Below are 23210 nucleotides of genomic sequence, written 5' to 3'. Positions count from 1 at the left end.
GGAACGTAAGGGTCACCTCGTTATGGGTATTTTTTGAATGCTTGACAGGTGTCAAGATCTGGCATATGAAGCGCTAGAAATGAAGGGCTGAGATCGGTTTGCATGGGGGTATAAATCATGCCTTTCTCTCTCTTCCCTCTCACTTTCCAACTTTTTCAGAAACTCCCACTCTCTCTCTGCAAACTCTTCCCTCCTCCGCCGTGAATTTCCTCCTACCTCCGTCGTTAGTGCAGCAGTTCGGTCACGGTTTCGGGCAAGCGTAATCATAGACGAAGCCATTCCGAGTGTGTGAGGGGTGGAGGGATTGGCCGGACAAAAACCAGTAAGTGATTCTGTCCATTCTTGAGTTTTTGTGTTTTTCGGGTTTTTCTGGGTGTGTTCTTGGTGTTCTTGAGAAAAAGAACTTTTTGATCCATAAAGTGAGAGAGAGAAAGTAGAAAAACTGTTAGTAATGTCAGAGACTGATTCGAGTGGTCGGCTCGGATCGGGGGAAGCCTTCGAGGGAGACAGTGGGGCCGAGGCGAGCCGAAGCCCATCTGTGGGTGAGGCCGAGCCGAGCCGAAGCCCACCTGCGGGTGAGGCGAGTTGGGATGGCTTGTCCGAAGAGTTGGACGAGGCCGGCTCGGCATTGAACCGCAATCCGGGCGGAGAGCGCCGAGCCCGAGGGGATCAGGAAAACCCCGAGATACTGAGTTCCGACTGGGAACAAGGGACGGTCGAAGGAGGTGACGAAGAACCTCTCGACGTCGAGCCGATCGCCACCATTCCGAGCAGACTCACCTCGGGCTCGGATGAAAGGGATAGGGGGCACGAGGCGTCGACCTCGGCTCAGGGGGTGACGGGGAGTCCGATCGACCCGGACTTCTACGAGGAACTGCCGTGGAAGGCCGATCAGATCCCCAATGAGATGACCGAGTACCATCTCAGGGATTTGAGGAGTAGATACTCAGTCCCCGACTCCGTGCTGATGAGGTTGCCGACCGAGGGGGAGAAGCCGAGCCGACCCCCGATAGGATGGGTGACCATGTACCCGGAGATGTTTGAGAATGGGGTTCGGCTTCCCCTGCACACCTTCCTGCAGGACTGGCTCGCGACGATCGGCGCGGCGCCACACCAGCTGAACCCGAACGTGTACAGGATCATCCTGTCCATGCACATCTTGTGGCACAAAGTGCACAAGTGTGTGCCACACAAGGATATCCTGTTCTGCAACTACGCGCTGAGGTCGAAGCAGAGCGAGCTCGGATTCTACAACCTCCAGGCGTACTCGGGGCCACTCTTCGGTGGGAATCCCTCCTCCCAGAAGACATGGAAGAAAAGATATTTCTTTGTCTCTGGGGATTGGGAGTTCGCCGATCCGAACAGAATCACCTCGGCTCGGGTGCCCAGAGCTTTTAGAATTCCAGGTGGGCATTGGGAATTTGGGGCCGGTCCGAGGACAATTTGCATATGTCTTGTGATAATTGTATTATATTTTTGTCTAACTCTTTTTGGTTTCGCCTTCGCAGTCAGCTGGGGCAAGTACAAGCTCCGAGGCGAGCTCAAGGACCAGATCGCCGCGATCAGGGACTCACCAGGAGAGTACTTGTCAACCAAGTTCCTGCTCGGGGAGACTCAGATCCGACAGAGCGGGATCTCCTGGTTTGTGCCCAGGTGGAATCCTAGAGCCGAGAGGGGAATGGCGCCCACCGAACTGGAGGTTCGCCTTAGGAAGAAAGCGGCTCGGAGCGTCCAGAAGAAGGCAGCGGGGCGGACCCCTGCCGAGCCGGTCCAGGCTCCTGCCCCGGCGGCAGCTCAGCCTAGATCTCCTGCGCCGAGACCGGTTCGGCAGGCAGAGAAGAGGAAGGCTCCCCAGGCCGAGGCCCCGGTGGAGAAGAGGGCTCGGGCCGAACCCGGCGGTTCTGGTGCCGGGGCGTCCGGTTCGGCGCCCCTGAAGGCGGTGGAGGTAGTCCCCGGCCTCGAGCCGTTCGTCACGGGCCTCAAGCGCGTGATGACCGCGAGGGTGCAGGAGGGGCTGTGGGCCGATCATGGCGAGCCGGGCTTCAGCCACCAGGCTCTGATCGCATCCCGCCAGGCCATGTTGGTAAGTCTCCTTTACTTCGGATTTTGTCTATTCGCTCGGTTCGGATTAGTAATGAATTTGTTTTTTGTTGTTGTTGTTTTTTTTTTTTTTTTTTTGCAGCTCGCCATGAGGCAGTTCGAAGCTGCCAAGGCCGCCGTCGATGCCGAGGCGAAACTGGAGAGGTTTCGGGCACGAATCCTGGAGCTAAAAGAGAAGTTGGCCGAGGCCGAGCGGACGGTTAATGCCGAGCGTGAACGGTCGGAGGGTCTGCAGTCCAGGCTGGCCGGGAAGGAGGAGGAGGTCGCTCGGCTCGGCAAGGAGCTTGCATCCTCGGAGCAAAATGTGGCTGACTTGAAGCACTATGTCGGCGATCTCCAGCGAGACGTCGAGGCTGCCGAACGGAGGGTCGAAAATGCCGAACTCCGACGTCGATCTGAAGTGCCGAGCGCCCAGGCACTGGCTGATGCCCATTTTGATGGGTATCAGGAGCTTTTGGAGGCGATCAAATCGAAGAGGCCGGACTGGGATGTATCATTCCTTGGCGAGTCCGAGGACGACGAAGACACCCAGGGAAGTCAACAGGATGAGCTTCCTCCTCTCGATCGCCAAGTCCGCGCCGAAGTCGAGCCGACTCCGGAAGATCCTCCACTGCCTGCATATGAGCCGACCCCGATTCCCCCGGTCCCCGAATCCGATCCCAATGCTGAGATGCAGATCGGCGGGGTTGAGGTGGTGCAGCTCGGCGAGGAGACGCCCGAGGAGTCTACCGAGCCGATCCAGGAGGGCCCTGCCGAGCGATCTGCATGATAGCATGATTTTATGTTGTCTTGTTTTTGTTTTTGTTCCCGAGCCGAAGTGTGGCTCGGGTTTAATTGTTTTTGGAACAATTTGTATTTGGTTTTATGTTATTTATCTATCAGTATTTTCTTTATATGATACAAGTTGCTGTCAGTTCGGCTCAGAAATTAAGCTAAAGACATAACCAATAACACATGGACAAGAAAATGATAAAAGTGAAAAACATAATAAAAATCAAGGCATTTTGAGATCGGCTCGGCATGCCGATCGTAATGAAAATGGATGGTAATAATAAATTAGAACTTGTTTTCGGATCAGCTTGATAAGCATAACCAAGATAAGTAAAAATTTAAGGAATGTAAAAATCTCGGATGGGCTCGGCATACCCATTGAGATATTTAGGAATGTAGTGTTTTGAGAAAAATATTCAAACCTACTTTCAGATCGGCTCGGCATGCACGATGAAAGTTTTGGTTGGAGTGTATATTTTTCTTTTAGAAATATCCTGTTGAACGTTAGGACTGTAGGAAGTCGCTTCGGCTCAGACAGGGATTTTTATAGACCTGATAAGTCTGTACCATGCCGAGCATTGGGCCGAAAGTGGCGCGCTAGTTCGGCACGGGAGTTTATAGACCTGATGAGTCTGTAATATGCCGAGCATCGGGCCGGAAATGGCGCGCCCGCTCGACACATGAGTTTATAGACCTGATGAGTCTGTAATATGCCGAGCATCGGGCCGGAAATGGCGCGCCCGCTCGACACATGAGTTTATAGACCTGATGAGTCTGTAATATGCCGAGCATCGGGCCGGAAATGGCGCGCCCGCTCGACACATGAGTTTATAGACCTGATGAGTCTGTAATATGCCGAGCATCGGGCCGGAAATGGCGCGCCCGCTCGACACATGAGTTTATAGACCTGATGAGTCTGTAATATGCCGAGCATCGGGCCGGAAATGGCGCGCCCGCTCGACACATGAGTTTATAGACCTGATGAGTCTGTAATATGCCGAGCATCGGGCCGGAAATGGCGCGCCCGCTCGACACATGAGTTTATAGACCTGATGAGTCTGTAATGCACCGAGCGTCGGGCCGAAAATGGCACTTCGGCTCGGCACATGGGTTTACTATTTTTTCGAAGGAAACACTTAGATCTTTCCTCTTTGTTAGAAGTGTATAGGAGTAGAGTCCCCAGTGTTTGCTTCGAAAAATAAGAAGAAAAATGAGTAGAAAAATGTTCCATCTTTTCATTGATTGGAATGGGTGTTAGGTCGGACAGTCCCCGATCCTAACTACATTTTTACTGGTAATAAGTCTTCAAGTGTTCAGCGTTCCAGCTATGCTTGAGAGGCTTCCCAGCCAGAGTGGCCAAGTTGTAAGTGCCGGGCTTGACTATGCCCGTGATTCTATATGGTCCGGTCCAGTTCGGATCGAATGAGCTCTCTTTGATGGCAAGGGGATTCTTTTTCATGACGAGATTGCCCAATCCGAAGCTTCTGGGTCTGACCCTTTGATTGTAATATTTGGCTACCCTTTGTTGGTAGGCGGCTCGGCAGAGATCGGCGTCGGTTCGCCTCTCCTCGATCATGTCTAGGCCGAGCCGAAGTCCGGCGTCATTGGTCTCGGGATTGTACGTGCCGGTCCGGAATGAAGGAGTCCCCATTTCGACCGGGACGACAGCGTCAGTTCCGAACGCCAACGCATAGGGAGTTTCCTTCGTGGAGTTGCGATAGGAAGTTCGGTAGGACCAAAGTACCTCTGGCAGGAGTTCAGGCCAATTTCCCTTAGCCTTATCTAGTTTAGTCTTGAGGGTTTTCTTGATGATCTTGTTGATGGCCTCGACCTGTCCGTTCGACTGCGGATGGTATGGCGCGGTGAAGCGCAAGTTGATGTTCAGTCGTGAACAAAAACTCCTGAACTTCTTGCAGTCGAACTGCTTGCCATTGTCCGCAATGATGGTGTGCGGCATGCCGAACCGGCAAATGATGTTCTTCCAGACGAAGGTCTCCATCCGTTCGGCTGTGGTTGTGGCCAGGGGCTCGGCCTCGGCCCATTTGGTGAAGTAGTCGACTGCTACCACTGCCATGGTGACTTGCCCTTTAGCCTTCGGCATAGGACCGATCAGATCGAGTCCCCACTGCGCGAACGGCCAGGGGCTGGATATGGAGGTCAGCAATTGGGGAGGTTGATGGGGAACCGCGGCAAATTGCTGGCATTTGATACAAGCGCGAGACAGATGATCTGCGTCCTTGTTCAGTGTTGGCCAGAAGTAACCCTGTCTGATTGTCTTGTAGGCAAGGGCTCTTCCTCCCGAGTGGTTTCCGCATATCCCCTCGTGGATTTCTCTCAGCACATCCTGACCTTCTTGGGGAGTGACACACCGCAAGTAAGGCAGGGAGAAACTCCTCTTGTAGAGCTGACCATCGATCATGCTGAACCGAGCCGACCTCGTTTTGATGAGACGTGCTTTATCCCTCTCTGGGGGGAGGATCCCGGAGACCAAGTAGGTGATGATCGGCGTCATCCAGTTCGGCTCGGCATCGGTTTGCATAACCGTGGCCTCGGTTTCGGCGGTGCTAGGTCTGTCCAGGATTTCGACTGGAACATGCCTGGCGGATCCGGTGTCTGTGGCCGAAGCCAGGCGCGCCAAGGCGTCGGCTCTGCAGTTCTCTGCCCTCGGGATTTGGGATATTCTGTATTCGTGGAAGTTTCCAAGTAGCAGACGAGTCTTCTCGAGGTAAGCAGTCATGCTAGGCTCTCGAGTCTCATACTCTCCCAAAATCTGATTGACGATTAGCTGGGAGTCGCTGAAGATGTTTAGTTTGATCGCGCCGAGCTCTTTTGCCAATCTGAGCCCGGCGATGAGTGCCTCATACTCTGCTTCATTGTTGGATGCTTGAAATCTGAAACGAAGAGCATACTCCATCACAACTTGTTCTGGAGAGATCAGAACAAGCCCGGCCCCGCTTCCCATGGCGTTGGAAGATCCGTCCACATAGAGGGTCCAGGTAATGAGATCAACCTGGTCGCGTTCGCCGATTTTGTTCGGATCGGCTGCTGCTGGCATAGCGTCGGCGCGCGGTGGATCCTCCGTCGAGGTGGTCGACTCACAGATGAAGTCCGACATGGCCTGACCTTTGATGGCCGTCCTGGGACGGTAGATGATGTCAAATTCGCCGAGCTCGATTGACCACTTGATGAGCCGACCTGAAGTCTCAGGTTTTGCTAGGATTTGTCTGAGGGGCTGATCCGTCAAGACAACGATAGAATGAGCCTGGAAGTAGGGTCTCAGTTTCCGAGCCGAGCTGACCAGGGCGAGAGCCATCTTCTCGAATTTTGGATACCTGGTCTCGGCATCGGCGAGGGCTCGGCTCGTATAGAAGACGGGGTGTTGTACACCGCCGACCTCTCTCAATAGAACTGAGCTGAGAGCCGAGTCAGAGACAGAGAGGTAGAGAAAAAGTTCTTCACCTTCTTCTGGTTTGGATAAGATGGGAGGTTCCCCCATGTGCCTTTTCAGATCTTGAAAGGCCTGCTCGCATTGGGGGGTCCATTCTATGCCCTTCCCTGCTCCCCTTAAGGCTTTGAAGAAAGGGAGGCACCGGTCGGTGGACTTCGAGATGAACCGGTTCAGGGCGGCAATTCTTCCAGTCAGACTCTGGATTTCCTTGCGTGTCCTTGGGGACTTCATGTTGATTAAAGCCTGGATCTTCTCCGGATTGGCTTCAATCCCCCGTTGGCTGACCAGGTAGCCAAGGAACTTGCCTGACCGAACCCCAAAGACACATTTGGCTGGGTTCAGCCGCATCTGATACTCCTTCAGGACTCCGAACATGTCTGAGAGGTCCTTGACGTGATCGTCCGCCTTGATGCTTTTGACCAGCATGTCATCCACGTAAACCTCTACGGATTTGCCGATGGATGATCTGAACATGTGGTTGACCAGCCTTTGGTAGGTGGCTCCGGCGTTCTTGAGGCCGAAGGGCATGACCTTGTAACAGTACATGCCGCGATCCGTTATGAAAGATGTGCCTTCCTGGTCGGACTTGTGCATCAGGATCTGGTTGTATCCAGAGTAGGCGTCCATGAAACTGAGGAGCTGATGTCCTGCTGTTGCATCGACGAGCTGATCTATTCTGGGCAAGGGAAAACTATCCTTGGGACAAGCCCTGTTCAGATCGGTAAAGTCCACGCACATCCTCCACTTCCCGTTGTTCTTTTTCACCATGACCACGTTGGCGAGCCAGTCGGGGTAGTTGACCTCCCGGATGAACCCGTTGTTTTGCAACTTGGTTACCTCTTCAGCCATGGCGGCGTATCGGACCGGATCGTATGACCTCCTCTTCTGACGGACCGGTTTGCATCCCGGGTCAGTGTTCAGCCTGTGGGTGATCACGTCAGACGATATGCCTGGCATGTCATCGTAAGACCAGGCGAACACTTCCGCGTTGGCACGGAGGAAGTCAATTATGGCGGAGCGCTGCTCGGGGCTGATCTGAGTCCCCACTCGGACGAGCCGATCCGGTGTCTCGGCCGAGATCGGCACTTCTTCCCAGGCCTCGGCGGGAAGGGGCCGAGATTCTGGGTTCGGCTCGGAAGTGAAATCGAACGTCTCCGCCCTCGGCCACCTGCCCGAATCAGCGATGGAGTCGAGTTCCTGTGAGTCCGGCAGCTGACCCTTCTGCTTGATCGAAGCGGCGTAGCACGACCGAGCCGAGCACTGGTCTCCCTGAATGACGATGCAGTCGTCGCCCACCGGACATTTGATGAGGAGGTTGGCGTAATGGACGATGCAGTCAAGGTCGACCAGAGCCGGTCTGCCCAGAATGATGTTGTAGGCTGATGGCCGTTTGACGACAATGAAGTACGTCATGCAGGTCTTCTTGATCGGTCCCTTCCCGAGCGAAAGGGGAAGGTAAATGTGTCCGAGGGGCTGAACCACTTCTCCCCCGAACCCGACCAAGGCAGGTGTATCGGTCTCCAGCTTATCCTCGCCAATGCCCATCTGCGTGAACGCAGAGTGGTAGAGGATGTTGACTGAGCTCCCTCCGTCGACGAAGGAGCGCGCGATGGTTGTCCCGGCGACCTCAGCCACTATGACGACCGGATCATAGTGGGGGAAGATGATCTCGTTTGCCTCGTTTGGCTCAAAGGTGACCGGTGCCCAGTCCTTCCGCTGTCTTTTGGAAGTGCTGGGTTGACCCGCCTGGATCGACAGGGACTCGTGTGCTTGAGCCGCCTGTCTGACATACTCCTTCTGGGATCGGTTCGAGTTCCCCACGAAGGTTGGTCCCCCCCCGATCGATCCGATGGCAGCATCCTGGACCTCGATGGTGTTGGTGGGCTTCTTCGGCGCGGCCTTGGGTACCCTAGGCCCACCGGCCAGGAATTGATTGATCTTACCCGCCCGGGCAAGAGTCTCAATCCCGTCGCGGAGGGCGTAGCAATCACCCGTGACGTGGCCGTGATTGGAATGATATTTGCAGAAGACGCCCTCCTTGATTTTGTCTGGGGGTGGTCCCTTGATCTCCCTTGCGACTGGGAGTTGGTCCTTGACCTTGGAGTAGATTGTCTCCAGACCGGCGTTGAGGGGAGTGTACTCCGTGTACTGGACAAACTTGGGTCCCTTGCCTAGGAGTTGGCGTGGCTCCTCGGTCCTGGTCTTCTTGGATTGGACCTGGGGTTTGGGAGTTGCAACCTCTCCCTCCTTCCTCTTGGCCGAGGTCGGCCTGGGATTCAGGGCCTCCACCTGAGCATCCCACTCCTCAGCTCGCGCCCACTTAGTGGCTTCGGCAGAAAGCTCATCGTAGGTGGAGGGAGGGTTCCTCATCAAGTGGGAGCGGAGTCCCCCGGCGTGCAGGCCTTGCATGAGGGCATTCTTAGCTGACCTATCGTCGCAATCGTCGCACTTCGTATATTCGATGTTGAAGCGGATCAGATAGGCCTTGAGGCTCTCCCCCTCCTGCTGCTTGATGAGCGACATATCGTTCAAGTTGTAGAGTCGTTCGGATACAACCCGATATCTCGCCAGAAAGGCCCTCCGGAGGTCGGAGAAGGAGTCGATGGAGTTCGGTTGGAGGGTTCGGAACCAACTCCGAGCCGAGCCCTTCAAGGTCGAAGGGAAGATTCTGCACTTCGTGGCTTCAGATGCCTGGCGGGCCTCCATGGCGTATCTGAAGCTGTCAAGATGGTCGTAGGGATCCTTGGTCCCGTCATACTGATCCATCTTGGGGGGCTTGGTGTCGCGGGAGACCTCAGCATCCATGATTCTGCTGGTGTACGGGAGGGGAAGTTCCTCCCCGTGGTCGGCTCTACCGGTATACCCCCTGGAGACCTCGACATGTCCGAGCCGATCGTGGACGCTTCGGATCTGGTCCTGGACCAAAGTCCGAACAAGATTTTCCACATTGGGCGGGGTCGGCTCGGCCGCATTTTCCCCTGAGCACTCGGCCTGGTTGCCGAGTCTCTCACTCACCGGCTGACGAGTGAGCCTCTCGCTCGCCGGTTGTCGATCCGACATGATCATGGTGGACCCCAGTCGGTCGCTCACTGATCGCCTCCCCGAGTGAGTTCCTGATGGGGAAGGATCCTGACTGGCGATAGGGCCGAGTCTATTCCGAATCGGGCCCCTGGTTTCGGCCGAACCGGCAGGACTGTTGGCCCCCAACCTTGATTGGGCCGGGGGTCGTCGATTTGTATTCGGGTCGGCACGGTCTCCGCCCGAATTCCTGGGGGCACGTTTCCCGAAAGCCGCCTGTTTTTGCTGAAGAAGACGGTGGGCGTTCAGGCATTCGGCCTGTTCGGCCGGGGGCATGTCCTCGAAGCCCGGGAAGACGTGATCCGAGTCCTGCTGATCGGTCTGGTCGTTCGGCTCGGCAGGAGTGCTTTGCCGAGAAGGAGACGGCGAAAGGACCTCCTGCTCGGTTCGGGTCCGGCGTGATCGGAAGCCCGATCCCCCACTATTCTCAAGTTGAGCACGGTGGCGTGCAAGTTCCCCGGCCAGCTCGGCCTGTTTTGCGAGCAGCTCGTTATTCTGCTTCAGGAGTGCATTCTCAGCGGCCAGATGTCGCTGACTCTCCTTAAGGAGTTTGTGAGCGGCTCGGATCTTGGAGGGACCTTTGGACTTTGGCGTCCTGGGGAGTTGTGCTCCCCTCGTTTTCTCAGGTGTCTCAGGCTGATGCTGTTCATCATTCTGAGACGCTCCTGAAGAAGAACTGGTGTCCCGAAATATGGTAGTCATGATGACTTGCGTGGAGGAAGAGCTTAGCGTTTGCGGTGATGAACACAACGGCTGAAGTCAGTTTCCCACAGACGGCGCCAATCTGTTGATGCAAATTCTCGTAAGGTAGATGCAACAACTTAGATATGCTGATCTGGCTGATCAAGTGCTTCGCTGGATGATGAAGTGGATGCTGGTTGAGATCTTCCTGGGAATGGCGGCGGAGAGCCGAGCCGAGCCGATACGAACACATGTTTTCATGTGAAGACACGAAGTCCATGTGTGGTCGGATCGGGCATGGGATTCCAGGCCGAGCCGATCCCATAGACTGGGGGTCTTTCCGAGCTCTAACCGGTCGACGCCAGAACCCGAAAAGAGGCCATCTCCCGTGCCGAGCCGAGCCGGACCGGGATGATCGTGGGAAGATGGACACTCGATCCCATGGAAGATCATCGGTTCGGCTCGGACCGAACATGGAGGGCCGGCGTGGAGATCCGGTCTGAGCTGGCATAGGCGATGCCGAGTGGTGATGACGTGGGGGTCAAAGTTTTGACCACTGAGAGTCAACTCCGAAGTGGATGTTGACCAGCCACGTGTCGAGCTGTGATTAGCTGTTCGGATTGGTCAAAATCAACTCTTTAAGTTTTGCAAATGGGTTCAATTCTTTTACCTCATTTGCCACTCCACCCAATCTTTCCAAATTCAATATTTTTTCCATTTCAGAGCATATCTGTACATTTAATGTGATGAGATTTGGAGCAACCGTACCTGACGGCTGCACGGTGGCGTCGGCAGAGGAGTACATCCCGGCTGCCCCTGTACGGAGACAAGTGTACGGAGAGGGTGGCCAAATATTCGACATCAGCCACGTGTACAACCCTAACACGCCGGTCTACGGCTCCAAGGATGGGCTCGGCGAGTTCCTGTGGCTCCGCGCGAGCATGAAGAACGGCTCGCCGATCAACGCGTCCAAGATGAAGCTCGGTGTCCACTCCGGCACGCACGTGGACGCGCCAGGTCACGTGTTCGACCATTACTACGATGCTGGCTTCGACGTTGATGCACTTGACCTTCATGTCTTAAATGGTAATTTACTAATTAATTAATTAATTAATTACCACTTAATCATAATTACCTCTTAAGTCTTAATTTGCTATTAAGCACATAGTATTAATTCATGATCATGTATATCCAATCCAATATGTATGTTAGTTGATTTTGGACTTTTTGATAGGTCCTGCGCGGTGTTGGTTGATGCTCCCAGAGATAACAACATAACTGGTACGCATATGTCTTTATGCTAATCCTACAACAAAATGCATCACTACATATGGTAAATATGGCCTGAGCATAACAAAGAAATTTTGTGGAAATTTACTTTAAATATTGAGTAAATTTGTGACCACATTGTGACATGCATAAAATCAATTCTTTGCCGATATATGGCGTGCATGTTATTATAACTATACGTTCTGTTATTTTCTTTTAATTATATTGAAGGAAATCGAATTCTTAATTTATTCTAATTTTCACCCTACTTAGGATCCCTCACCACTTAGTTTAACTACTCTTATTTTTCTTAATTGTGTAAAATGACTCAGGAATCTTTCTCATGCATTACTATGCAACAGTTTTTGCATGTTGCATGTCTGATTAAATTTGTTACAGCTGTTTTGAACATTTATCAGCTGAAGTTATGAAGGCTTTGAATATTCCTAAAGGAGTACGTCGTGTGCTTTTCAGAACCTTGAATACGGAAAGGTATTATATTAAAGAGTACTTACATTGTCATTCTTGGATAATTGAATTGGTCAAGAGCATCTCCGATCTTTTCCCTATATATTTCTCAAATTTGTTGATAAATTTTAGTAAAAAGTTAAATTTAGGGAAGAGTACTCCAATGGTAATGTTACATTTTTCCCCCAAATCTTTTTTAAAATGTTCATCTTATCCCAAAAATATCATTTATTTATATATTCCCTCTAAATTAAACCTACTTCCCTCCACATTTTTTCCTTGAAATATCTCACACAACACTACAACAAAGTAGCCTTTTAGCGGGGAAAAATTTCCTCGCTAAAAGTAAGCTTATCCTCGCAAAAAGTTTTTGGCGAGGATTTTTCATTCGTCATCAACTTGTCGCTGTATCGCCGTCGAGGAAAGTCTATAGCGACGAAAATCTGGATTCCTCGCTATTCTTTTCCAGCGACGCTAAAAGTTTTTCCTCGCTAAATCCTTTTTGCGAGCATATAATTCCTCGCAAAAAAAGAATTAATTTGATGCAAAAAATATTAAAAACGTCTGCAAATAATTTTAGTGACGACATTTTTTTCCTCGCTAATGCTAAACTCCTCGCTAAAGTTTAATAATCAATTAATATATTGTTTTATAAAACAAAAAAAATTTATTTCTTTTCAGCAACATAATGCGATTTCCTCGCTGTAAGTGAATTTTAGTGAGGAATTGTATCCTCCCTATAGGTTATTTAGGGCAAGGAATTAAATCTCCTCACTGTAAGTGACTTATTGTAAATGACATATGGTGAGGAAATCCCATATTTTCCTCGCAATATGTTTCCTTTGGCGAGAAATACTTTCCTCGCTATAGGTCCTCTACAACGAGAAATTTTTTTTTGCCACCAAAAGTTTGATATTTGATAGATCATTTTGTAGTTTGTTTATATTTATTGATAACCAAATAAGACAACAATTAAAACAATATATAACATATATCAACACTAGTTTAGACTAGTTTCACAATGCCATTAAACATTCAATAGGTCTCTTAAATTAAAAGTCATAATTAAGTACAAAAGGAAAAGAAATTAAAATATTGATCACTAGCAAAAATAGAGGGAATCATCATTAAGTGCATGAAAACTAATAGTTAGTAGCCATCATAGAGGAAGTCATAATTAAGTGCATCAAAACAAACACTTAGTAGTCCTCAGCCTTTTTGATCTTCTCCTCTAAGACTTTCATTACTTTACTTTGATGGTCTAGTTGTTGTTGCAGAGTCTCAAAAATATGTTGTTGTTGCAGAGTCTCAAAAATATGTTGTTGAGCTTGAAAATCATCCTCTAACTCTTACTCTACAAAATGAAAACCAACATGGACAGCAGATAGCATGTTCAATTCAAATGCTTTACTTTCAAGATAAACACCCCTAAAATTTTGAAAAGAAAGGATGAAAATTTCACTGCAACAGAATATACACCACATTGAGAGAAATCTAAAAAATGTAATTAAACCTTTATGTAAAGCAAACCTACACAACTGGAACATAGTGGAGAATAAACAACAATGTAATTGGGCAAGTAAGATGAAGCCTCAGATTAATAAATCAAAGAGAAAGACATGCTTGAGAGTTCAAAAGGAATAACAGCCATAAAATGAAAACCAACCTATATGGACAACATATAGCATGTTCAATTCAAGTGTTTTACTTTAAATGATAAAACACCCCTAAACTTTTGAAAATGAAAGGAAGAAGATCCTTTCAGAAGAGAAGGCAACATTTCAGTAACACACCCCAAGATATACTAAGATGTCGATTCGGTCATCAATGCCAATATCACATTTCAGTTCAAGCAAGAAAGTAAATTTCTATATGTATATTGCAAAAGTGGAATTTCAGCCTCCTGATCGAATCCTAATATCAGGGAACAAAAATTAATCTATTTCCCAGCAGCATGCTCTAATATATCCACAACTACAACCCCAAGAAATTAAACTAAACAAAATGATAGCACATGTAACTAAGTTATATAGATAAAAAAAAAACAATAAAAACATCAGAAGAACCTTACCAAAACAAAAGATAAAAAAGAAGAAGCTTATTGAGGAGGTCGTTGGCCTGACATGTACATATTCATGAACTCCTCAAACTTGTCGCTCCTCTCCTCAGACTTTTTGATCTTCTCCTCCAACACTTTGATTACTTCACTTTGATGGTCAAGTTGTTGTTGTTGAGTCTCGACAATCTGTTGTTGAGCTTGAAGCTGTTGCTCTAACTCTTTATTCTTTTGAGTCACAAATGCTCGAGAGTGAGATTCTGCAGGTTGAGGGCCAAAACCACAACCCTTTATGTAGCCAGATCTGACCCCAAGGACTTTCGCACATATTTCATCATCTGTCATTGTTATAGTCCCATCTTCAAGAGTATTCTCATTCCGCATAGTAATCATCTTGTCCTAGAAACCAGAACACTTAATGATCAAAGACCATATATACTTATGTACTTAATGATCAAAGACTACCATATATACTTACCCACATAACTTTTGCTTAGTAATCATCTTGTCCTAAAAATATTGAAGAAAAGGAACCAAAGACCATAAATACTCACCCACATAACTTTTGCTCCTGCATCCCATCCATTTTTCTCATTTTTATGTTCTGTTTCAAAGCGATCAATTGCACCTTGCCTCTGACCAGTTTCTTCAGCCTAAGCACATTTATACAATCAAAGTTAAAATTAGTTTATAACTTTTATATATAAAAAAGATTTGCACATGATTAATGTTAGTTTATAATTTTTATATGTAAAAAAAAAAAACTAATGATATCTTACAATCTCTTCTTGGTGCGCCATAAAAGACTTTGACCCAGCTTTGTGGTTATACTTTGCCTCCGACCTATTCTTAGTATTTTTCTCTGAGCGTTCCTGCAAATAATTACAAAATAAATTGAAGCAATTCTCAACAAATCCACACAAAGGGCCTGCGAATAGAGGTAGGAGGAGAGAGTACTCTTAAACAAAAAAACAAATAAGCTTTAAGACAAATTAACAATTTTACCAGGAACTTTGTGCTAGAATAGCGTGTACAAAGGAAATCCCATTCTTCCTGAGTAGATACGTCAGGATGTTTGTTTTTTCGGGCCTCATCAATTGTTGGGTACTTAGCAAAATGCAACTTCAACGCATGTCGGAAATCACAGAACCGTCTTTGAAACAGCGTATTAACACATTTTTGAACATGAGGTAGCGACATATCAATGTCGTACTTACTCTGTATGGAACCAAATTCAAGTTAAACCCATGAGACATTAATTTAAAACTAAAGTGTAAGTGGCAAGTTGATAATTTATTGCAGCAAAAGAGAACATGTATCAGGAGACCCAGTAGAACATGTTGCAGCAAAGAAGCTGATAAGTGGCAAGTTAAACCCAGTAGACAATGTATGACAACCTAGAGGCGCTAAATAAAATAATATGGACAATGTAATATCAGTAGTATGTATGGAAAAAATAAGATGTTTTGCAAGAGGAAATGCTATTAGATGTTTTCATATAAGCAATGTAGGTAATCATTCAGTGAAAAGAAAAAAAAGGAAAAAAATTACTTACTGTTAGTTTTGCAATCATCTTAGTCTTGTCAACTTGATCTATATCCTTCCATTTCTCCATGTTTAGTGGTGCACAAGTTCTGACTGTGAAGCCAATTTCATTCACAAACATACATGCATTTGGACCAGTAGGCCTCTCATTCTCACTATTCAAAGTAACTGGTATTTTTCCTTTAAGCTGAGTCTGAAGTTTATCAGAATTAAGTCCACGAGACTTTAATCTGACTTTTTTCACAGCACCTACATCACACTTATTAATTAATTATTTGTGGATGCATAAATTTCTCTTTTATTGACATAAAATATAACACATACATACCGGTACCACTAGTACTGCCCTCAGTGCCAGCTGATGTCACAATAGCAGCATCCTCATCTTGTGGAGTTTGCGAAGACACCTCATTAGTAGTTTGGAGAAGACTACGTTTTTGGTTACGGGTTACCATTATGATTACCTGCTATAAAGACATGCAATTATAGTGCACAAAGAAGAAGGCATGACTTTATTTTTTACTTGTTTAGAAGCCTTGACTGTAGGAATTCAATTCATTAATAGGGAAAAGGTAATACACAGTAAGGGGGGCTATAATGAACCTAACCCCTCAAAAAACATGCAAGCTTTAAAAAGCCCCTAAAAAACAAAACAAAAGAACAAATACATCTATCAAACTTAATCACTATCATTATCACTCTCAAAAACTCCTTCACCTTCACTGTCATCACCTAATGGAGTAACTTCTTCAGTAACATCATTTATAAAATCAGTAAGATCATCTTCTACCACCCTTATATTGTTCTCAATATTTGAACTAATGATCTCAGATTCAACATCTATTCGATTTAATTGGGGATTTTCTAGATCATCTGCCTGAACATGCCATTGCATATCATTGAACTCTTCTTGGTAAGCTTCAGTATTAGTCGCCTGATGACTAATGTCATCTACCTCTTCATCTACATTTATCTCTGGGACGTCCCACAAATGTCTGTATTCCACTTTTTGTACAACTTTCCAACTAGGACCCAGCTTATAATCATCAAGATAGAACACTTGTTGTGCTTGAGTAGCAAGTATATAAGGATCAGTCTCATACCACGTAGAGCTAACATTAATGCTTGTGAGATTGTAATATTTTTGTATTCTCCTTTTACTTGAGTCTGTGTTAAACCACTTACACTTGAATAGAAACACCTTATAGTTCATAATGTAACTCAATTCTACAACACTCAGTAAAACACCATAATAATCCTGACTCCCACCATTGTGTTCTCCTGGGACAAGGATTCCACTATTTTGTGTGGTACGATGATTATCGAGATCTTTAGTGTGGAATCGAACTCCATTAATGATGCATCCAGTGTACGTATGAACCCGAACATCAGGTCCACAGGCCAAAGAATAAAGTGAATCAGTAGCTTCCACTGATCTTGTATGCCACAAGTTCTTCATCTATACAAAATAATTACATACATATATAACTACCTTTTAAAAATTAAATGAAGCATGTATGTTATTCAACTAACAGAGGCATGTATAACTTACACGATTCTCAAACCACTTTGGAAACTCAAGCTCTTGTCTTTTATATAAATTGTTTTGACTTGTTAACTTCAAGACATCCATATGTTCCCTAGATGTGTAAATTAACAATTGAACTATTAAGTTTATATATTCCACAGAAAAAGATAAATGAAATACACACGAAAATTAACACTTACGTCAAATACGGTTGCAACTCTTCACAGTTGTGGAGCACATACCAGTGAGCATTATCAACTTCGTTTTTTTCCATCAGCATATATTTTCTTCCAGAAATCGGACGAGCTTTTTGAGAGAACACTGACAGACCACCTTCTTTTCGATTAGACACTACATCATCATTTCGTTCATCTTGATTAAATCGCGTTTCAATGCCATGAAAGTACATAGAACAAAAAGTTATTGCTTCATTTACAATGTATCCTTCAGCAATTGAACCTTCCGGGCGAGCAGTATTTCTAACATATTTTTTTTAATGTTCCCAAGTTTCTTTCTATCGGATACATCCACCGATATGTAACAGGGCCAGCAAGTTTGGCTTCTTGCGGTAAATGGACTGCTAGGTGAACCATTATATCAAAAAATGCTGGAGGAAAAATCCTTTCCAGTTTGCATAATACGAGAACAATATTTTTCTCTAGTCGTTCCAAGTCAGACAGATTTAGAGTTTTAGAGCATATATCCTGGAAGAAAATAGATAACTCAATCAATGCTGTATACACATCCTTATCTACATATGGACAAATACCAACCGGGAGAAGACGTTGAAGTAAAACATGACAATCATGGCTTTTTAATCCATATATTTTCCCATCATCAATGCTTGCATTCCTAGAAATATTAGCAACGTACCCATTAGGAAATTTGACAGATTTTAAAAACTTACAAAAATCTTTGCGCTGATCTGCTTTCAATGTATACCTAGCAGGAGGTTTTCTTAATTTATTATTCCCTTCACTATTAAGATGCAGTTCTTCCCTTATTTCCATATCAGCCAAGTCAAGCCGAGCCTTATCTGTGTCTTTCTTTTTTCCTTCAATGTTCAACAATGTCCCAATGACACTATCACAAATATTTTTTTCTACATGCATAACATCAATATTATGTCTCACCTTAAGCTTCGACCAATACTCTAACTCAAAAAAAATACTCTTCTTTGTCCAATTCAACTCCTCCGGCTTTCGTTTTCGCTTCCTATCCACATTGTCTGGATGTTTACCGGGCTTAGAACTTCGAATCCGATCTAATTGCTTTAATATATCATCACCGGAAAACAACCTTGGAGCTGGTCGATTCTCAGTTTTACCATTATATTCTTTACTTTTTCTCCATGAATGATTTTTTGTTAAAAATCGGCGGTGACCCATGTAACATATTTTACCCCTCAAACCATCTGATGTTATATCTTCATTGCTAACAGGACATGCCTTATAGCCTTTTGTGCTCCAACCAGATATGTTCCCATAAGCAGGGAAATCGTTAATAGTCCATAATACACATGCATGCATACGAAAACTTTTCCCAACAGACACATCAAAAGTTTGAACACCATCCTCCCACAATTCTCTTAACTCATCCACTAATGGTCGAAGGTACACATCAATGTCCTTTCCAGGTGCTTTTGGTCCTGGAATAAGCAATGCCATCATAGAAAAAACCTGCTTCATACATTTCCAAGGTGGCAAATTGTACGGCACAAGTATAACAGGCCACATACTATAGTTGCTGCTCATATTTCCAAATGGATTAAATCCATCTGTTGCAAGGCCTAACCTGACATTTCGAGAGTCTTGTGCAAACCAGGGATAATTCTTATCAAACTCCTTCCACTCTTGTGTATCTGCAGGATGTCTGAAAACACCATCTTCATTTAATCTTTTTTCTTTATGCCATTTCATGTCAGTAGAAGTATGCCTAGACATAAATAACCTCTGCAACCTCGGCTTTAACGGGAAATAGCGCAATACCTTTTGTGGAATCTTCTTCCGCTTATCATTACACGGTTTGTATCTCGGTTCATCACACTCAGGACATTTATCAAGAGTTTCATTATTTTTCCAAAACAATGCACAGTCGTACTTGCAAGCATGAATAGATTCATACCCCAAACCCAATTCTCGCAGCATTTTTTTTGCCTCATATGTTGATGCCGGGATAATTGCTTCTTTTGGATGAGAATCTTTCAAAACTTGAAGCAACATATTGAAGGATTTATTAGTCCAACGACCGAGGACCTTAATATGCATCAACTTTACAACAAAAGACAATACAGAAAACTTCCTACAACCTGGATACAGCTCTTGTTTAGCTTCACCATATAAATAATCAAATTTTTGAGCATGATCAGGTAAATCATTACCGCTGGTCTCCTCTACATCTGTTTCCATATCAATAGGCCCTCGCACATCATTTAACAAAGAAATAATCTCATCATTATTACCATCATCATCTTCATTATCAGTTCCAGTGTAATCTTCTCCTTGGTTATTAGATGCATCATCAACAGGGTCACCATGAAATATCCATTTTTCATAATTGCATGCAAAGCCATAAACACGTAGATGACGACGAACTACATCTAAAGTATGAAAACTTCCATTCTGACAGTTACGACAAGGACATCGTGTCTTACTTTCTCTATTCAAATGTTCTTTGGCAACATTAATGAATAAATTGACTCCATTAATATATTACTTACACAACTTATTTGGTAAGAACATCCAACTCCGATCCATCCTAACAAATAAGTACCCTCAAATTTAATACGAAGCATTAAAAATACCTCAGCAAAATTATCACAAACAATCATCAAATATAAAATAAATATATACAACTGTAAGAAAAATGAAAAGGGAGTGAATGAATGAGGCTAAATGTATTTTATTTATTGCTTGAAACCTATTTTTGATTATTTTTTACAACCTAAAGTTAAAGAACTATTAAAAAAAAAAAAAAAGGTCAAAATGACAGAGTATTTTTCATTCATGGCACAAATTAAACAATTTCCATCATATAAAGATTTAACTTAAAAACAAAAAATAGTGTAAATACTCTCACCGGAACATGCAATTAGATTTGTTTACTTCTTTTGTTACTAAATTGAGTTAAGTGGATTTTAATGTGTGCATCTAAAACAATACAAAATTATTGCACATTTTGATAAATTAAAACAATATAACTTACTCAATCTGTGTTTCCAATAAGTGAATATGCTTCGAAGCTATAGTAACTTTAACTCTCCAGCTAATGAATACGTCCCACCTACACAAAATTGAGAATAGATTTCATTAGTATAACATAATTTAAAATGTTAATATAAATAACAAAAAGAAAAGAAAACAAAAAGTAAGGAATAAGCAGAGCCACCTTGAAAAATTAACAAAAATGTTAATATACATCTCACCTACTTCTAATCACCTTAAAGAGCCACCTTCAAATAAATCAATACGTAAAACAATGTGTAGGGAAGGAGTTGCAGAGAAAGAAAAAAACTAAAACTAAACTTTGGCAATTGTATTACATGTGATAGCCCAATAATATATATGTATTGCCTCAGCCCAATTTTGTATCCATTAACTTCTTGAAATAAATATTGTGCTATATATATATAAATTGCAGGGTCCAGAAGTAGTACTCTCTTAGAATCACTCTCTGGGTTGCAGTAAGAGTATGGCTATGTGGGTGTGGCCATATAATTCATTGATGATCATGACGACTGCATTATTATAGTTTATTTCTTGTATTAGTTTGGTATTGTTGTGCAGTGGCAGTAAAAGTACTAGTACTAATAGAGAAGGGATGAAATCAGAGGGTGTGAATTATAATCTAAGTAAGGTAGAGCTATTAGGTGCGAATGTAAGTACAGGCAACAATAACGGAGTTAAATTGCAGCTAAGCATAGAATGGAATTGGAAAAAAAAAAAAAAAGTTAAACTAATTAAATGGAGATCGAATCCCTTTCAATTCCATTCCATATACCTTATTAAATTAATGGAGTTCACTACAATCACATAACTCAAAAAGCAACAAATGGTGGTCTAGAGAGGAAGCAGCAAAGAAAAAATAAAACATAAAGACAAGACCATAAAAACTCAATTGCAGCAAAGAAAACAGAACATAAAGACAAGGCAAAGACAAAACAGAACATAAAGACAAGACAATAGAACTAAAGGGGAATCGTAATTTTCTTTTGCTGGGGAGGTGAAAAACAAAAAAAAAAACAAAAAAAAAAAAAAACCGAAAAAGGGGAGCTAGCTAGGAGTCACAGTAGAACTTACTGCAGGAGAAGGAGGTGTCGTCGATGGCGTCGGTGCCGTCGGTGGAGTAGAGAGAACCAGATAGAGAGAGAGAGAGTGAGAGAGAGTGTGAGGCGGTGGAGGTAGTCTTTTCAATTCCTTTACTGAAATGTTATTAAAAGTTAAAACCCAGAAGTTTGTTTTCAATTTTTTTGTTAATAAAATTAAAACCATCAGTGAGGAAATTTAAAATTCCTCGGTGAACACATCATACTGCGACGCACCAATTTTCCTCGCCACATATGCATACCAACAAAACCAATATGTTCCTCGCTATATGGTAATTTTTAGCGAGGAACCATGAATTTTTGTCGCGGATATTTAACATTATTTTTTAAATGAGAAAAAAAAGGGCGGTACATCTAAAAACTTTCGAAAATAATTTCCAAAATATATGGCGAGGAATTGAGATTGTCGCAAAAATATTTAATTAGCGACGAATTAAAATTATTTCCTCGCTGAAACATTGGCGGTTGCGGGAAAAATTCCCGCCAATCTTTTAGTGAGGAAACAAGATTTCCTCGCGCAATGGGTCATTTAGCGAGTATATATGTCGTCGCCAAATCCACCATTTCCTCGCTAATTGTTAGATAACTTTAGAGACCAAATTCATTATACTAGGAGCGACAAACTAAACTATTCCTCGCAAAAAATGCTCTACAGTGAGGAAAAATAATTCCTCGCTAAAAGTTTAGTCGCTAAAAACCACCTTTGTTGTAGTGCAACCTGATTTGCGCATCCATCCAACTTGATTTGAGAAAAGTTTTAGGGAAATCTCAAATTTGGGAAAGTTTGGGGAATGATTGGAGATGAGTTTTGAGTCATTTTTCCTCAAATTTAAATTAGGAAAAGGTTTGAGGGAGGATTGGTGTTGCTCTAATTAGTTATATCCCAAAGAAATTAATTACTGGTAAACTAGCTTGTTTAATTATTTTCAGGCAGCTTATGTGGAAGAAAGAGTTTGACACAAGCTTTGTAGGATTTACAAAGGATGGTGCCAAATGGTTGGTGGAGAACACAGACATTAAACTTATTGGTAAGAATACCAGTAATCATTAGATAGAATTCTTCTGGGTATTAGTACTTTTGAACCATGAGCTCATGTATTGCAATAAACATTGTGGGGTTCTTATGGAGAACACACTCATGTTTTATGTATCTCAATATATTTCTAAGTTTCTAACTGGCTCTTCAAATAATAATGTTGTGCTGAGACACCTTTTGTTTTTGGATTATTTTCCTTAAAACGCAGGACTTGATTACTTAATGTTGCTGTTTATTGTGAAGTATATCCAACTCATCAGGTTTTTCTAGAAGGCAGGGTGAGAATTATATTATATTCATATAACTATAAGTTTGATATATATTATTGGCTCATTTCGTAACAACTTAAATTTTTGGAGCTGATTGGATGTCATTTGAATCTTAACTTATGTAATGATATATATGACATATCACATGTTTGAAGTTAAAACATAAATATAAATTCAGTTTCAGCATTAATGTTAATGAAGTTTCACATTATATATGTTGTCAATATCTATTGGTTCTCTTTACACTACATCTGAAATATGTTACTCCAAAGTTTAATTAATTAGATTGATAATTTTATGATTCAGGAGATTATTCTTGTCGAGGGTTTAAAGCTTGATGGGGTGCCAGCAGGTATATATTCTGTTCATTGCTTACCCTTAAGATTGATTGGCGCCGATGGATCACCAACAAGGTGCATTCTCATCGAATAAGATTTGTACCAAAATGGAGTCCTGAGTAATATGCAAGTGAATAAGAAACTTGAAATAGTTTCTGAAAATGTATGTAATTAAACAACCTTGAGAGCAATTCTATGTCATTATAGACCAGTATGAACTCATTACTAATTACAACCAGTATCGACCTTGGTTTCATTGGTAATGGATTACTCGCTTGTATTGTAGACTGTTATATCTT

The 23210-nt window shown here is 44.1% G+C and overlaps 2 protein-coding genes and 1 pseudogene across 2 annotated transcripts; 1 reads left to right on the top strand and 2 right to left on the bottom strand.

The window, feature by feature from the left end:
* The first annotated feature begins 1398 nt into the window (after positions 1 to 1398).
* On the top strand, positions 1399 to 23005 carry LOC147276691 (cyclase-like protein 1; annotated as a pseudogene).
* LOC147276693 (uncharacterized) lies at positions 13914 to 15651 on the bottom strand. The gene is made up of 5 exons (XM_086253896.1): positions 15427 to 15651; positions 14877 to 15089; positions 14651 to 14743; positions 14426 to 14524; positions 13914 to 14270 (listed from the first exon to the last, which is right to left on the bottom strand). Exons 1-5 carry the CDS (start codon positions 15535 to 15537, stop codon positions 13914 to 13916), a joined length of 873 nt encoding a protein of 290 aa, XP_086110022.1. The 5' UTR covers positions 15538 to 15651.
* LOC147276692 (uncharacterized) lies at positions 16096 to 19700 on the bottom strand. The gene is made up of 3 exons (XM_086253893.1): positions 17145 to 19700; positions 16969 to 17056; positions 16096 to 16875 (listed from the first exon to the last, which is right to left on the bottom strand). Exons 1-3 carry the CDS (start codon positions 17351 to 17353, stop codon positions 16096 to 16098), a joined length of 1077 nt encoding a protein of 358 aa, XP_086110019.1. The 5' UTR covers positions 17354 to 19700.
* Positions 23006 to 23210: the final 205 nt, after the last annotated feature.

Source organism: Dryas octopetala, chromosome 8 (assembly GCF_963921425.1).
Source record: "Dryas octopetala chromosome 8, drDryOcto1.1, whole genome shotgun sequence".
NCBI lineage: Eukaryota > Viridiplantae > Streptophyta > Magnoliopsida > Rosales > Rosaceae > Dryas > Dryas octopetala.
This window is presented reverse-complemented; position numbering and strand designations above follow the sequence as displayed.